Source organism: Triturus cristatus, chromosome 4_2 (assembly GCF_964204655.1).
Source record: "Triturus cristatus chromosome 4_2, aTriCri1.1, whole genome shotgun sequence".
NCBI classification, from domain to species: domain Eukaryota; kingdom Metazoa; phylum Chordata; class Amphibia; order Caudata; family Salamandridae; genus Triturus; species Triturus cristatus.
The window spans coordinates 619729145-619747379 of NC_140586.1; the positions used below are offsets into that span (position 1 = coordinate 619729145).

The following is an 18235-nucleotide window of genomic DNA, read 5'->3' on the forward strand; positions in this document are numbered from 1 at the left end:
AGGTATGACCCACGTGTATAATTCCAAATATTTTATTCCGCTCTGTGAGTCATCCCAAGGTTAAAACCACGGTCATGTTATGTAACCACATTTATCTGCAAGACTACACATCATTATTTTCATGAGAAAGACATCGATGATGAGAAACTCGTGAGCACACTGGCGAGAACCTGCCAGCAGCTCCTCTGGTGTTGCGCACGTGAGATGCTTTCTCATTCTTCACACTTTTTCCTGTTTATGTTCTTGGTGGAATATTTTTCACATGTTCGGTTGCTTTTTTCAAGGTTTGCATTTGGTAAATATTAGATGTTGTGGCACAAGGGATTTTACTGATAGTTCATGATAAGAACTACTGCTGATGGTGTAATAGATGTTTACATTACCCTTCTACTAATCCCATTTAATCAAAAGAAGTGCTTTGATGTTACCAGGTCTTGTGTTTTGTACTATTGACTGAGTGGAGGGAGGCCTGGTATATTTTCCCTCTCAAACTCCTTTTTTTGAATATACCCTCCTCCTTCATGGCAGCTGAATACAGTGCTGAGTCAATTAATGAAGCACCTGTTTAAACCTATTCACAGAGCGGATATAAAGTTCGTATCCTGGAAGGTCGCTCTCCTCCTGTCTTTTACCTCAGCGATAAGGGTTAGTGAACGCCGAGCGTTTACTACCCAGGAACCTTTCTTACAATTCAAACATAACAGAGTTAATCTACGGATGAACACTAAGTTCATTCCGAAGGTTCCTTCAGATTTTCATCTTAATGAACCAATTGTTTCGAAATAATTTTTTCCAACTCCACAAACTTCAGCGGAGTGTGCTCTACACTCTCTGGACGTCAAACATGCCTAAAGTTTTACCTGAACTAAACAAAACCCTTTCACGGCCGCTCTATCCTACGGTTTACTGAGAATCATTCGCAAAATCCTTCCACTCCTATCTCCGATCGCAAAAAGGCTAGTGATCCAGGCTCTTATTTTGTCCAGACTTGATTACGGAAATGCTCTGTATTTAGCTGTCCCAAAGGGGCTGATCTTAAAACCGCAGGTAGTGCAGAATTGCGCGTCAAGGATGCTTACTGACACCCCTAACCGATGTTCAGCTAGACCATCTTTACATGCTCTCCACTGGCTTCCAGTACTGGAGAGAATACACTTTAAGGCTCTCTGTAGAGCCCATAAGGCACTGAATGAAGGAAAGCCTATAATTACAAACGCCATGATCCGCCCTTATAGGGCTAATAGGAAACTTCGCTCCAATGAGCTCCATCTTGCAATGGTTCCCAGGATCAAGAAGACGAGAAGTGGCGGAAGGCTCTTCTCGCTAAATGTCACCAAACTCTGGGACACCTACGGAGGGAACCGATCCATCTAAAATTCTAGAAACTAAAGACCTTGCTTTTCCCCTAAAGATCGGCGCCCACAGCAACGTATCATAGCGCTGGGATGCCTCCGGGTAGCCATGCGCTATACAAATGCCAAGCCAATACAATACAAGTCAAATCAGATTTTTATAGCATACAGTGCACCTAGAAAAGGTTTATCTCTCACTAAAAGGAGCGTTTCAAGATGGATATTGAGTGTCCTTGTTTTCTGTCATCAGCAAGCAGGCCAACCTCTGACTTCAAAGGTCCGTGCTCACTCTACCAGAGCAATATCCAGGTCTACAACGCGGTTTGTAGGTATGTCCTTTTCAGAGATCTGCAGAGCAGAAACTTTGAGAACGCCGCACACATTCACCAAACATTACCGCCTGGACTGTGAGGTTAAGCGAGATGCGGCAGTGGGACAAGCGGTTCTAAGACCTCTTTCAATAAGGTGAGCCTTCGTTTCTCGTTCCTTCCCACAGGAACATGCATTTAAAATGTTTCTCGTTCCTTCCCACAGGAACATGCATTTAAAATGTTACAAAGCCCTACATGGTACTGATTCCTTATGAGGGGACAACAGTATTGTTTTGCAAATTCCTTCCTGTGATTCAAAGACCTTGTTAAAGTGACTTTAAAAACGAAGGACATGGCAATGCTTAGAAATCCAACGTAAAGCATTGTGGACTGGGTAGTTCCAGGAAGTGGTGATTAAGTGATCAGTGACCCACTCGAACATTTTGGCAAACTTGGCAACATTCAGGACATTTTATTCCTAGAGAAAGGGATTTGGACTGATCTGTATTTAAAAAATGTTACATCTATAGAAAATATTCACTTCGAGTTTGCATGCCAGTCCTTCCTCACTGTTCACTACCTAAGCAGTATTTAAACAACTGAGTTCCTCATATTTTGCATATGATTAAGACCATTCGGTTGAAACGCGTAATGCTAATTGTGGGTGCCTGCTGGAATAAAGAACTTATGTTTTACTCTACTCCCGACTGGAGGGCTTGCTTACTTACACTGGGATGACGGTGTGAGATAACTTTTGGAATAATTATCGGTGACTCCGTAATCCAGCCCCGACTCGCTTGGCTGTCATGGTGTTATATATATATATATATATATATATATATATATATACACACACTTTTATTAGGTAGTGATGTTGCACCTGTATTTGTCTATATATGTGCAGACAATAGTATTTCGTGTTACTCTTTATGGCTTATATATGAAATGAAAATGTTATTTACTGCTCGCTACTCTCGTCAAGCATGTGAATCTATGAAAGTTCCAATACTGGAGTAAGAAATAAGTTATTGGAATCTTTCATAGATTCACATGCGACCCACCCACCTCCCCTAGAGAAGGCTCACTTACATAACTGTTTTTTCTATTTGTATGCACTTCTGCTTGGAAAATTTGAGGGACTGGAGCTTCTCTTAGGGTGGTGTCAATTGATTGGCTGGTTGTAAGCTTTAGTCCTCTTTTACAAAAGGACAAGGATATTTTACAAAAGTTTTAAGGCCTAGGGCCTTATGTGCTACTAGGACATTACTTTTAATAATACCGGGGGCTCCCATCTCGACGTCGGGGAATGACTCCATTTGAATCTATGAAAGATTCCAACACTGGAGAACTACAGTTACAGGTAAATAACTTATTTCATTTTTTAAAACTAGACACCTGGGAGAATCCAGGGTGGGATGACTTGTGGTCCCCGCCAGGGTTTTTTACCCAGAGGCCTTTCAAACCTCTAACTCTGCGCATTTTCTTTGCATTTCTGTGTCGTAAACTTACAGAATCGGCAGGAATCTGCAAAATTCCTTCCATCCAGCATTCTCCCACTTATTTCAAAAAAGAAAAATTATTTTTTCATTTGCAGCTGAGCTGCATGTAAAAAAAAAAAAAAGTTTATTTTATTTGAACTTTTATGGTCTGCTGACATTAGTAGGGCACTATCTCTGTAATGTTGACCGCTCTGAGTGAGCTACAATAAGGGACATACCACATTAATATGTGTGAGGTAGGTTGGCTTGTGAATCCGAATTTAGCTAACCAACCTAGCGCATAGGTCATTTTGCTAAATTCTTTACTGGTCGCAAATTGCAATTGTTAATTTATCCAGTCTTTTAGGTCATATCCACTTCTGCTAAAGACATATGTTTTGCACTTGCAGATTAATTTGTTTAACATTGTTGCTGCACAGACGTGTTGGTAATGTTTTATGCTTGTGAACTGTAACATTACCTGATGAGACTGAAGAACATCTAATGTTTGATTCATACGCTTTTAAAATTTATGGTCTCAAAACCCTTTTTAAGATTTTTACAGTGGGATGTCCTTCTTTTGCAGACTTGACACAACTCTCATAGATTTCACTGATATGAAGTGCCAACGAGGAGATTTAAGTTTTATCTTCAACGGAGATGCAGTACCATCTGAATCTTTTGTGGTTTTGGATAATGAACAAAAGGTTTATCAACGAATACATCATGAGGTAAGTTTTACATGGCTAGTATATTCTGGCTGTTTTTTGTTTTGATATGCATGTAGGCGACCTTAAAAAAATCATAGTTACCTTTCTTTTGCCGATCTTTTTTCTCCATATTTTGGCATGATCGGAAACTGCTTCTCAAAGCTGTTTTACGCAAATTTCTGCACAGTCTCTCTCTCTCTCTCACTCACTCACTCATCTACATAACACAGGTGCACACCATCAAAAATGCACTATTTTCTGGTGAGCCTATGACCTTAAACCTGCCGTGTTGAACGTTGCCATTTCGTACCGCAGACTCTCTGTATTGCTCTCAGTGGCGGCTGGTGGAATTTCAGAATGGTGAGGTGCAAGGGCAATGAAAGTAATATAAGTCAGTAGCAAAGTGAGCGAGTTTGATGCTTATAGCTGGGGTCACCCCGCAAAATCTTTTTAAAATTTTTTTTATTGGTGTATTTTGGTGCATATACAACATACAGGAAATCTTGCATGAGCAATAAGGATTAGAAAGAGTGCCTCTAGTAGTAGGCTGATAGTAGGTATTATGTATTAAGAGTTGAGGGCCTGGATAAACACTTAAGTCAGGATTAAAAGGAAATGGGTTTCCACACACACTAACCGCTGTATAATAAGATGTGGATTTATTGTGGATGGAGAATAGGGAGTATGCGAAAAGAACTGGTGATTATTTGCCACTGAAGAGTCTGGAGATGACAGTGTTGTAGCACTCCAGGAATTAACCTGAGTGGAGGGAGGACATGGTTGGAGGAGCGAATGGGAGAATCTGGGACACATCAACTAACCTCAAACCTCTAAAGATGAAAATTTGTATTTTTGTAACCGAGAATTGACATTACTGTTGCTAAATGAGTATATACCCATTTTATGGTCTTGAAGCTGTTCTCCCAAAAAATCTATGGATATTGTAAACTCCTGCTCAGAAGACATTGTGCTGTACCCATGCGTCCAGTAACCATGATTCAGGAAAGGCTTTAGCACATGTGGCGCAGAAGCACTGGGCAGTTTTTGTGCACCAATCACATAAAACAATGCGTACAATGCACACCCAGATTTTGACCTTGTTTGGAAAGCCAGTGTCACCAGGAATCGCGGGGGAGAAGTGGAACGCAGAGAAGTTAAAAATATAGAATTTCACAGTTCACATTAGAGAATGGACACATGCTGTGTGCTTCCCATTAGTTGGAAACGTCGTCCAGAAAATGAATGCAAGCCACCAGAAAATGCCATGAATATACATTTGTATATTGACATGCTGACAGATTATCTGCAGATAGACAATGTGCTGGTTTACTGTGTGAGCATAACTGCTTGTACATTACCCCAGCACAGTAGTAAAGGGTAAATAGTTCCAGGACTCCCCTCCATCCTCTGGTTATCTGTAGTTTTATGAACACTGCTGGCTGCAGCGGTTAACAGGGGTTAATAGTTTAGCACCGTTACTAAGTTGAGCATGCTTAACAGTTTTTGATGCAATAACCTTCCATCAGTGACCACACACAACTGCAGCCAAGCCTGTCTTAATGTGAACCACACGTTGTAGTGTCCAAATCAACACCCTAGCATTGCTGACGGATTTGTTGAAAGCGCTTTGACAACGTATCGCAGTATTCGATGGAATAGCAAGGGGGCAGGGACAGGTCAGGTCTGAGGGGCACTGACAGAGCTGGCCCAGCTCAGCTGGGAGTGAGTCCCACTGCGGGAATAGCAGAGACTGCAGCTGACCGGATTAGAAGGATGCGTTGTCTCAGGCGTGTGAACACCTGTACTATGAGAGCAGCAAAAGCGTGTCAGAACCGAGGTACTCATGCAGAGCTCTGCCTGAGTCCCAGTGCAGGAACAGCGGGGGTGTTGCACGCCAGGCAAGTGGCGCATTCTGTGAACTCGTTGAATCCTCTGTGTTGAGACTGTGTAAACTAAACTTACTTGCCATGGGGTAGCTGTGTGCAAGTTTACTAACAGGAAGTTGCACAAACAGACCTGCTGCCAGTTGCGGCCGGCATGACGGGCGGCTGGGGGGGGGGGGGGGGTGTAAATGGGGTCATCATGGGGGGGGAGGGGGGGGTTTAATTTTAAAAAAAAATAATAATAAAACTTACCGTCCTACGCCACCTCAGCTTCTGCCTTCTGGATGGGTCCCGACTCTCGCCATCCTGCGTTTTTCAATTCCGGAATTTCTGGCTGCAGCTCTCATCGTCATCAACCTCCCTCCCTCCCTCCCTCCCTCCCTCCCCTCTGCCAATCACAACGCTGCAATGGCAGCGTTCTGATTGGTGAACTGCAGCATAGAGCGCCCCAGCTGGCCCATTTTCTCTATGTAGGCTGCTGCAGCAGCCTACATAGAAAAAAAATGGGAGAGTGGGCGGTTCTGCTCGAGGGCAGGGGGAAGTGGCTGCCCCAGGGCCGACCAAACAGTCAGTACCCACAACAGTGGGTAAGCTACTCCCCCCTGCCCTCGAGCAGGACCGCCCACCCCTAACAAGGCACTTCTGCTTTCTCGCACTGCGAGAAGCAGAAACATAAAATGGTAATTATTACCATTCATGTTTCTGCCTTCTCGCACTGCGAGAAAGCAGTGAGGCGACGTCCCAATGGGGTTCAGGGGTGAGTAAAATTTAGGGGTGGTGAGTATTTTTTAGGGCTCAGGGAGGGTGAAGTTCAGAGGTCAAGAGTGTTTTAAGGGATGTGTGTGATTTAGGTGTAGAAAGGGGGTTTTAGGGTTGAAGAATTGGTGTAGTTTAGGTGTAGCTGAGGGCTTAAGGTTTCAGAGCTGGGTAGAGTTTAGGAGTAGAAAAGGAGTTTAATGTTTTGGGATGGGTGGAATATAGGGGGTAGTCTAGGCGTGATGCAAGGATAAAGAGCAGGGATGTTGGGTGTTTAGGGGTCGCGAGAAGGTTAGGTATAGATGATATTTAGGAGTGGCGGTGGGTCAACAAACTTAAAAGCATCAAAAGTAATTGAATGACAGTGTAAAAAATATAAATCTGAAATGTCCCCTGAAGTAAAGCACTGAAATAATGACCTCTGACGAAAGTGTTTCTGAAAGAAAGGCATGCAGCAATTGCATTTACACCTTAAAAAAAAATAAGCATGCATAAGCCAGTTTAGAATAAAAGGACATTCTATGAAATGGTAACTGCCATTCATCCTGCAAATTTCTATTAAACGGTTTAGGTTAAATGTTTTCTCAGTAACTGTATTCCACGAAATAGTTTTTACATGAAATCGCATACAACCGTCCAATACAGTGGTCAAGAGTACAGTAGTTAACTACTTAATCAACAAGTTCCAGACCGCTGTGTTAAGTCTTATAAAAAATAATTTCAATTCTATTGGTTCAAATCTATCCACCTAACGTGAGGATAAGAGGGGGCTTTTTTGCTCATCTAGAGAAGTGATCTCCTTGGTTCAAGATTCCAAAGCAACATGATCTACATCGTCCCAACTTGTGTTGATAAATGATATGAATGAAGCCATTATCAGGACTCTTACAATGTTCCTATCCAATGTTGTTCAAAATGTGTTCATCTGCCAGTTTTTCTGCTAATATTCTTACACCGTTTAGGTCCAACAGAGAAGTATCCATGCTTTGCATGCAGGAAGTGCTCTCACTTGCTACTACAACATAAGTGAATAATTAAGAGACCGTGTGAGCTGTAGCTTCTTCTGCCAGACTTAAATGGCCTTTATCTGGCAATCTAGGGAGATGGTATAAAAAAAAGAAGGCTGCAATGGAAGCTCTGTTTGGAAATAGTCCATTTGCATAACTTAGTAAACCAGCTGAGAGGAATTTTCCTACATACAAAATCCAGATCCAATTGTGAAGTAGGCAAAGCAGAGTTCATAAACTTTTTCTATTGTCCATTCCTCTATTCCTTAATTTGTACATTGTCAGTGTATTGACTTGTGAGTGACAGAGAGACAGAGAGAATGTCTTGGAAACTCTAATAAGGAGTCTTTGTCCCACACATCCTACAATCTACCCTTCCAACTTATCTGATTCCGGAGGAACAGTTCGGACTGGTGGCTCATTGTGGAGGACTTACTGAAAATATTGTAAAAGCACTTAAGAATGCTTGAGCAGAAATGCCATGGTGCCCATTAAAACACATTCAAAATCATTTTTGTGCCTTGGGCTTCTGCCAGAAGGATGGAGATTGACAATGCATTATGCTTTTTTAAAGCTTCCCACTAAGTGTAACTTCCTTTCTGTTTTCTAGGATGGCATTAAACTATTATCAGAATTGATGCATTTTCTGTACAAAAATATCCATTTTTAACTTGATTATAAAAAATCTTTTAAGAAAAATATAATGAATACTGTGTAATTTTGTTTAATTCCTTCATTTTAAGGAGTCGGAAATGGAAACTGAGGAAGAAGTTGACATCTTGATGAGCAGTGATATATACTCAGCTACTTTATCCACCAAATCAATTACATTCACACGCGCCCAAACAGGGTGGCTTTTTCGAGAAGACAAAACAGTAAGTGTCTGCAAATTCTATTGCCACTTGTTTTCCTAGACATGCCTTGCTCACATTACAATTTGGCAACAGGACCCTGAATAAGCATCTCTTCCACTTGCATGAGATCCTCTACCTATACTTGTGTAGGCTGTGCTGTCAAAAAGTCACTTTCAAGCAGTGTATACAATAGAGCGGTTTTGGATTTGTTTCCCATCTACCCAAGGTTAACCTATCTTGTTTGGGGAATTTTTTCTCCAGTTAGTTCTTGTCCTTTCTTTAGTGGAGTATGTGAGAAAGTGCCCTCTTTCTTGCATGGTATGCCTCCACTTTTTTCTGAATTGCTGATGTTCTTTTACTGAGTGTTCCCTGGGATCCTGCTAATCAGGTACCCAGGGACTATGTTCCGTCCCTAAAATTGCATTGAAGCCTAAACCCAATTGGCATCTCTGGCCACATGTCAGCCCCTGGTAAATGGTACCACAAGTACCCACGGCACTGTGACCAGAGAAGGCTTCTAAGGGCTGCAGCAATTATTGTGCCACTCTTAGAGGCCCAGACAGACACACATACACACACCCCCTTTTGCAGGCTGCGTGTCGTGGTGCAGAACAAAGTGAAAAGTCGACGTGCCATGTCCACAAACCACTGCCCTGGTAGCAGTCACCCCTCTGGCATTGTGCACTATACCAGTGTTGAGGGTACAGGTGCATGAGCCCTCTACCCCTACAGTGCCCAAGTCCATTCTTGGGCATTGTAAGTGCAGTGCTGCCATTAAGAGTATATGGTGCTGGGAGTTTGCCATTACGAACTCCACAACACCATAATGGCTACACTGAAGTTTGGTATCGAACTTCTCAGCACATTAAACCAACACTGATGCCAGTGTGGGATTTAATGTAAAATGCACAACAGAGGGCATCTTAGAGGTGCCCCCTGAAACTCGACCAACTTCTAGTGACCCAGCTGAGTTGCTGCTGGTAGTACAAGAGACCGTAGCCCGCTTGTCACCTCTCATGATAAACGTGAGGGAACCTGAGAGATGCACCACGAGTAGCTCCCCAGTTACCCAATCGGATACAAGTGAGCCATCAATCCGGGCCCAAGAACCAGCCCACACTAGTAGCCCTGCCCCTCTGAGACTATCTCTCCCGAGCAGTACTCCCTGCGGTGATTGTTTTCCATGCAAGATAATTTCCTGGAACATTGCAGGCCTGCGTAGTAAGTTACAGAGCCCCAACCATGGTGTGATTTTAACTCTGACCAGGACATATTATGTTTCCAGGAAATGTGGGTCAGAGAACCAATTCATATAAATGGATTTAAAACCCTCCATACACCAGCGGTGAAAGATCGTGGGGGGTAGAGCGAAGGGTGGGCTTTGTGTGTATATCTCGAATAAACTTGCTGTGGGAAAGGTAGATGCAATACTGGTAAATAGGTTCTATAAACTAGTCAAAATACATCAAAATTCGACTCTATATCATATTGTCAAATGTTTACAACAACATCCTCCCCCCCCCCCCCCCCCCGATAACGTCGGTAATGTTGTACAAACACTGGGTAGTGAACTTGCCTCATTTATTAATGCTAGATGGATGTCAAGTTAAAATATTTGTCAACGGTATTACTCCACGATCTGGAGTTTTTGGTGACTTGCAATGGAAGAATTCCCCTAAATCAAACTAGCTTCCAAAGGGACCAAGGTACTTTAACCAACCTTATGGCCCTGAGTCTAATCAGAAACAGAGCGAAAGCAACCAGGACACACCTTTACTTATGCTTTGTTGACTTTAAAGCAGCTTTTGATGGTGTCCCTCGGGACAAATTATGGGCTAAGCTTCAGCAATGGTGCAACCCATCGAGCATCCTACAAGCAATTAGGCTAGTATATTCCGACACCTGGGTCAAAATCAAAATCAGAGACGGTTCTTGCGTATCAAGGAAGGTCCAAACATCTCACGGCGTAAAACAGCGCTGTGTTCTAGCACCCTTCCTTTTTAACTTATTTTTGGCAGACCTTTCCACTGAGCTTGACGAACAGATTGCCCATGCTCCATCTGTAGGAGGCAAACAACTGTCACATATCCTCTATGCAGATGACCTGGTGTTGTTCAGCAACACGCTAATAGGACTCCAGAGGCTGCTCAACACTCTGGGAGCTTACACTGAAAGGAACGGCCTGGAAATACATTTTTCAAAAACTAGTGTGATGGTGTGCAATTGTCCCATCAAGACAAATCGAAAATGGGTTAACGGAAACAAAATTGAGGAGGTCAAACTCTACGTATACCTAGGAGTGAAAATAGACGCATATTCCTCCTTTGTTTCTCAGAAGAAGGCGATTAGGGTGAAAGCGCAGGCCCTTAATTACGGCTTCTCATCACTGGCCAGATCTATTAAATAATAATAATCCACATTTGTAAAGCGCAAACAATCACCCGTAAGGGTCTCTAGGCGCTGGGGGCCGTAGGGAAGATTAAGCAAGCTATTGCCCAGAGTCACATGGTGCCGGGCTAATCTGCCGCCGGCGATCGAACCGTGATCCCCAGATTCTGGAGTCAGTCGCCCTGGCCGCGGCGCCACACCTCTTCCACCTAAAGGTCAAGATTTAAAGCCCATGGGGTCAGTTCTGAAAGCCAAACTGTTGCCAACCCTTGCATATGGAATGGAGATTATGTTGGGCGATGATGCTCTTTTGTTAGAAAAACTGATAAGAGCCTATAAACAAATGTTTAGGCTCCCCAGGTCGGCTTCTCCGGCGCAAATCTGGCTAGAATTTCTGCTTACAAAACACACTCGCTAGGCCAGCGGCGTTTGTAAAGCATTGTTATAACTTGCGAGCAGCAGCAGAAAATACTCTGGCAAATCTAGTCTGGACTGAAATTAACTTGCAAAGGGGCAACTGTGCTTACAAGACTTTTTAAGAAAACAGAATTACGACGCTTGATCTGGGTGACCTTTGGAACTCCAATATCTCTGGGCAAATCTTTAAGAAGCTTGTAAATAAATCTACAAAACTGCAAAGTTGGATGGCAGACAAAGATATCATGTCAAATCGTTGCCATGGGTGGCTGGTGTTCAAATCGTAGTCCACTCTACGAGAGTCAGCCTTGCTAGCTGCACCTTACCACCGGAAGATCAAACAGTCATTTTTGGCCCTAAGATTTGGAGAAATACCCACGCTAGACCTCATGCCAAAATGGAGGATGTCCGGTCAAAGTGAAGACCAGTCCTGCCGTCTATGCCACCAGGGGCCTGAATCTCTGCTTCACATTGTCTGTGTTTGACCTGCTTTGATGGTTCAACGAAGAGCTCTATTAAGGCGGGAGTTCCTTGAACGGGGAATTGGGTCCTGTAGGCACGCACTGGTGGAGTCCATATACCCAATCATCACCATGCTAAACATTAGACCGACTCAGTTATTGACCTGTTTTAAGAAAAGGATTAGCTAATAGGATATGCAATGTGTAATCTGAAGGTGGTCCCTGAATGTAATTCTAAGTTGTAATAACTCACAAACTTTTAATGTTAATTCAGCACGCTCAGTAAATGTGAAGGGCGGGCTGCTAGGGACTGAAACTAGTAGGTCCCTATCCCATTAGACTCCGATAACTATTTTATCTATTTCTGTGTTCTTAATGATGTGAATATTTGTATAATTGTTTTTAATAGTGGGTTTCACAGTCCATCTGGCACCGTATTCATACTTTTCTTTGTCCTGCTTATAGGCATTTTAATTATATATATTCATTTACTTAAGGGATATTTTAGTTATCTGTGCAGAAAGCTTGCTTTTTTAGATGTCAGGGTAACGAATGGTTCATGTTTAGTCACTTTTTACCTAACATAGATTAGTGTTGGTACCCTGACTAAAATTTCCAGGAAGAAAAGTTGAAGAAAGCAAAGGGTATGTAGCGTGAAGAGTCGAGGTTGTACTAGCTGTATGACATACCCGTTTTTCATTCATTTTACTTTTTATTCATTATGTACTTTTTAACCGTGTGATTTTGTTTATGGTTTTAAATGACTAATAAACAAAACTTAATGCTAGCGGAAAAGAAACCATGATAATCTGTGGGGGCGATTTTAATTGTGCGTTATGTCCCCATGATAGTAGGATCTGCGGTAATATTGACGAGGAGAACACGTCTAGTATACACTGCTGCCATACAGTGTTGGGGGAGCTGTTTAATGAGCTGATTGTGAGCTTGGAGCTTGACTTCGTGAATGACCTAGTGGCTAGACCCTTTCCTATGCCCTCGACATTTAATGGAAGAGGTCTATCCTCCACTATATATTTTATATTGGTCTCACTTAACCACGCACACAGGCTGCATTCTTTTACGGTGGGGGATAACCCCATGAGTGACCACTTCCCTTTAAACCTAGAGATTAACTTGCCATCTCATAGGCTCGCCAGAACAGATAATGTTGCAGTAATGGGGGGAAAGTAACACTCAATAGAACAAATGGATACACCCTGCGGTGGGCAAAGGTCGACCCTGAAGCCGCCATAAAACGCCTGGTAACAAAATGTAAAACAGCCATTGAAATCTGCGTGAATTAGCCCCCAAAGATAGTATTCTATTGTCTTTTCAGCAAATTGCAGCGGGGTGAGGGATTTATTATTTGTGCAAATGAGTAACCAGGTAAATAAACAGGGATGGTTTGACACAAAATGTACACGCGCACTCCCTAATTTTAAAATTAGAACTGCATAAGCAACCTAGAAACCTCATCAAGGTCAGACAGGCGAGACAAGAGTATAAATGGGCTCTCAGTGAAAAAAGACGCTTCCAGAAAAGGGAAGCATGGGAATCCCTTCACAGTGCAGCACAACTGAAAGATAGTGCTGCCTTCTGGAGAGCGGTAAAAACTCCTTTTTAACAATCCGTGGGCGGCCCTACAATAGAAATTGCCATATCAAAGGAGGAATTGATTAACCACTTCTCCAAAGTATATGATGGGCAGATGGATCCCCACGTCAAAGTTATTGACAGGCCGGGGGAGCCAGCTGACTACGCAGGTTTACAGCTCACCCTGGAGTAAGTGGAAAGAGCTCTGTCAGCGAGTCAGAATGCTAAGGTGCCTGGCCCCGACAGAGTCCCCCTGGATCTCTTTAAGTCAAATACCTTACTCTGGGGCCCCGTCATAATTCAGGTGATGAACGCCAGCTGCACGGCCCCATTACCTAAAACCTGGGTGGAATCCATCATAGTTCCAATTTTTAACAAAAGGAGAACGAGATGACCCTGTGTAATATAGGCCAATCTCTTTAATCGACTTTGGTTAAGGTTGTAGGACGGGTTATTCTGGAACATCTGCAAGCCTGGACAGAAGAAAACTCAGTTCTTTCAGACAGCCAATACAGTTTTAGAGAAGGCCTGGGGACCATCGAGCAGAGCCTAAACCTGTTCTTACTGGTTGGTAAATATGTGCGAGTCAAGACTGGCCGCTTTTATCTGGTGTTCGTTGACCTCACCGCGGCCTTTGACTCAGTAAGACATGACAGACTTTGGGAGGTCCTTGGAGCAGTTGGGGTTGATCCCCATATTATTTTCTTTTTGAGGCGCCTGTGCAAAGATGCATCGACGAGGATGCTCTTTGGGTTGGCAGGTGAGCTCACTCCCACTTTCCCCGTTAGGAAAGGGGTGCGGCAAGGCTGTGTCCTGGCCCCCTTCCGTTGTAATTTGTACACTAATATGTGCCAAATCCTCCTTATGAATAGCCAAGATTTCCCTACCATGAATGGACGTCCCATTCCTGCGCTCCTTTATGCGGATGACGCAGTTTTAATGTCTAGAACCCAAATAGGTCTACAGAAGGTTCTATATAGTTTTAATGTTTTTATGAAAGATTTGGGGCTAAGCACTAATATCTCCAAGACTTTTACTATGAGCTGTGGCCATGGGGTACAACGAATGAAAATTATGTTTATGGACAGTCAAAAACTAGCTCAGACAAAAAGCTTTTCCTACCTAGATATTTTATTTAACCAAAGGGACCCGTGGGTTCAAACTATTCTCGCAAAAAAACTGTCATTCATCAAGACTACAGCTGCAGTGGTGTCATTCTAAAGAAAGTTAGGTAGGAAGCCCCCAGCCGAGCTTGTTCAAATCTATAAGGCCAAGTGCACCGCTAACGCAATGTATGGGGCGGGAGTATGGGGCTTCGCTTATATCCTTCCCATACAAATTGTTAAACTCTTTTTTAAGATATTTATCATCGGTGCCACCTAGTGCTCCCTCTTTTGCCTTCCATGAAGAATTAAGTCTTCCCTACATCTCAGATCTTATTAAAGTAGAACTAGTTCTCTTATGGCATAGGATCTGGTCAAAGGATCAGCCAAAGCTAAATAGGGAAATTATACAGGACTGCCTAAGGCTGAACAGGGTATTGAAGATCCCCTGGATTAAATATAACTGATTTTATGAAGGATATTGGGCATCCAGAATACTTTACTGACCTTACTGCCTTACAGGCCTTAAAAAGGGAATATCTTTAATCATTGGGCATAGTAAGAATGTCAGGAGAAATCCTAAAACCCGCTGTAAGGCAACATCCGCTAATTATAACTGCTACACATATGGAACCTTACCTCACATTTGTACCGGGTAGTTTTGACAGACGGGTATTGACCTGTTTTAAATTGAATATTGTCCACAGGCTCGTGACCCTCCCACAAACTAATGACTGGTCACAGGAGCTGCCTCTCTGTCCGTGTGACAATCTTTCTACCCAGTCCACAGTCAATTTGTTTTTATTTTATCAATTTTATGTCATGTTGAGGAAAGCATGGATTTTACAGTTTTTAAAATCACAGGGATTGCGGCAATGCCGCCCTGCCTTAATTAGACTTCAGGTGGTGGAGAACGAACAAACTGCTTGGGGCATAGCTATGTTTCTTAAGAAGGTACGCCTCCAAAGGAAGTCATATTTAACAAATGAAGACTAAACATAAAGAGCCTTTTTGATGTTTTTATTATTCTATGGCTGTTGCTTCAATAACATCTGACATTTCAATGTCTCTACAAAAGTATTGTGTTTAGAATTGTTTAATACTGTGATAACATGTCTTTTTATGTGCTTTTATGACTGTTAAAAATTCAGTTGAATAAAGCTTTCTTTGACCTTTGAGTAGCTGCTTAGGCTGCCACCAACAGACATGTTTCTGGACCCCATGGTCGAGAGCCTGGTGCTCTTGGTGGCCTGAAACAATGCACATCCTGGGACGTGGTGTCAAGCCTCCTTCCCTAGGATGGGCAGGGTTCATGAAGGGGAAGCTTCAAAGGCATGCCGCCTTTGTGAGCCTCTCCAGACCATTTGCTGCTTTCAGCAACTGGTCCCCACTGGTTTTATCCCCCACTTTGGGCAGGAGAACCAACAGGAAAAACAAGTGAGGGAAAGAGGTGTGCCCACCTCTGCCAACTCCACCCCTCAGGTGGGGAGGCAAGGTGAAGCACAACTCTGAGTCCCCAGCATCTTGAGGATGGGGGGGGTCTAACCAACCAGGGACAGGCTCCTGCTCCCCTCCCACTGGAGGGTGGCACAATAGGTGTACCCACCCCAGGGAAGAGACCCATTGGTCCCTGCCCTTTACCTACCTGTAAAACCCCTAAATCTAGTATTTAGGGGGCACCCTGAACCTTGCTTCCTCAGATCCAGAAATGACAAGAAGAAAAGAACAACCGAACAGCTGTGCAGCCAGCTAACAAAAGGAAGGCGCCCACTGACTTGGCCCAAGCCCTACCGGCCTGTCTCCCCTCGAAACCTGCTCCTTCTGAATTCTGGTGTGTCCTGCTGCCAGCAACCTCAAAAACCCCGGAAGACCTGCCTGCCTTCACTTCCAAAGACTGCTTCTCCCGTTAACACCGCATTTGTTCAACCGCAACCTCTGGCAGCAGCCGGAGACCGGATTTGTTCAACCGCAACCTCTGGCAGCAGCCGGTGACCGCGAGTCCAGCCCACTCTGCACCCGCCCGGCCCAAACTAGAGTGGAAAAACTCCACGAGGAGGTCACACCAGCGATCCTGACCCAAGATCCGGCGACCCCTGACCTGCCGAAAGCCTCCAGCCGACGCCTGCCGCATAAATCCTGAAGGCCCCCCTGACCGCGACCCGGAGCTGGTAAGAAGATCCTACCCCAAAAGGCACCCCTGCACCTGACGCCACATGGCCTTGTGTGCTCAAACCAACGATTCCTAACCAACCCTTAACTTCCCAACTTACCTCTCGAAGTGGTGGTCGCACCCAGAAGTCCTTCGTCTTCCCTTCTTGCAGTGCTTTTGCAAACCGGAGGTTCTCCATTGAAAACAGGGCACCCGACCTCGAAACAGCACCATTCACCAGGCCGCCCTAGTGATGCTGAGGGTGCACTTTTTGTGCTACTTTGTTTCCCTATTTGCCCTGACCTAAACCCTAGGAGCCCACAACCCAGTGGCCTGCTTGCTAGCATCCACCAACCGGAGGCCCCCTACCCCCCTTTGGATAACATTGGGCCTCAACATTCTGCTCCCGGCCCCCCTAGTGCTGCTGAGGGTGTAACAAGAGTGCATCACTGACCCTGGGGGACCCCTGCGTCTAACCCCTTAGTCTAACCCCTGAACCTAACCCCTGAACCTTAACTCCCACCGTCGATAACTTACCTGTGAACTGATAACCTGTTTTTCCTCCATAGGATAACAGTGACAATATTCTTCCAAAAAGTTTCTAAGTGTGAAGTTTTGAAATCTAAAAATATTCTTTAAAAATCCCACGAATAACCAAAACGTATTTACTTACCTGTTTGTTGGAAATGTCCCAATGCTGAATGTAGGTATCCAGCACTGAGTTAGAAAAGTAATGTAAAAAGTAACTTACCTGTAATTTATTGAAAAAGCCCATTCGTTTCAATGTACTGTATTTGCTAAGTGTTGCAACCTACTGCATCCCTTGTAAATCAAACAAAGTACAAGTTCTATTGCATTTTCAAACTGTTCTACATTCAGCAACTTATTACTGTAAAGTATTTAATGCTTACCTGTGCCAGGCTTGCTTGGTTCTAAAAATAAAACAGTATATTTTTTTTATACAAAAACAATTGGCCTAGAGTTCAGTTCTTGTGTGTGAAATCATCTGCTCACTGAGAGTGTACATAAAATTCTTAACAATGTCCTCTGGTACTGCCTTACTGCTCGACCACTCTACCACAAATAGAGAGTAAGGTTCTATCTAACGTCAACCTCTGCCTACCTCTGGGGTCACCTGGACTCTATAAACACTATACCTCATTTTGGTGTAGTGTGTATTTATATAGAGCCAGTTTTCTACATTGGTGGATCAGCAGTGAGATGTACAACTTGCATTTGTTGGACTACTTGGTTACCAGCTGATCACACGACAGAACTTTAAAATTGCCTTAAGAATTCTGATTTCTTCAAATTGGCATTTTTACAAAACTACTAAAAGTCTTGATAGGGCCTTGCTAAAGTCCATTTCGAATTTTACAAAATAAAGTCACTATAGTCATGGGTTGAGCGGTTAGAACGGTTTTGTTACAATGTCTCAAAATAGGAACCCAGCTATTAGTGAAGATAACCATAGTGACATACAGGACATGGTTGAGGAGCTTGACCTCACTCCTTACCTTCACTTGTCTTTCTAGGACGTAAGGTCCTTATGTAAAATTAAAAATATACCAATGGGCCCTTATCCAACCTAACAAAAGCTCCAGGAGCTGTTGGCGGAGTATTCAAAGGCCCACCCCTCTGAAAATGGTGATGACCAGTCAGAGGGAGAAGGAGGCGAGGAGGATGGAGAAAGGTGCCCACCTCCACCACTTCCTAGGGAAGAAAGAAACCCTGTTCCCTTACTTCCAAGAATCAACCTCTGGGGACCTAGAG

At 43.6% G+C, this 18235-nt stretch overlaps 1 protein-coding gene across 1 annotated transcript in view; it reads left to right on the top strand.

Moving 5' to 3' along the window:
• Positions 1-18235, top strand: part of ANKRD13C (ankyrin repeat domain 13C) — a 388883-nt gene that overhangs the window by 117973 nt on the left and 252675 nt on the right. The window contains exons 7-8 of the mRNA XM_085602287.1: positions 3728-3872; positions 8241-8372. Of these exons, the coding sequence (XP_085458413.1) occupies positions 3728-3872; positions 8241-8372 (277 nt within the window). The remainder of the gene's footprint in view (positions 1-3727; positions 3873-8240; positions 8373-18235) is intronic.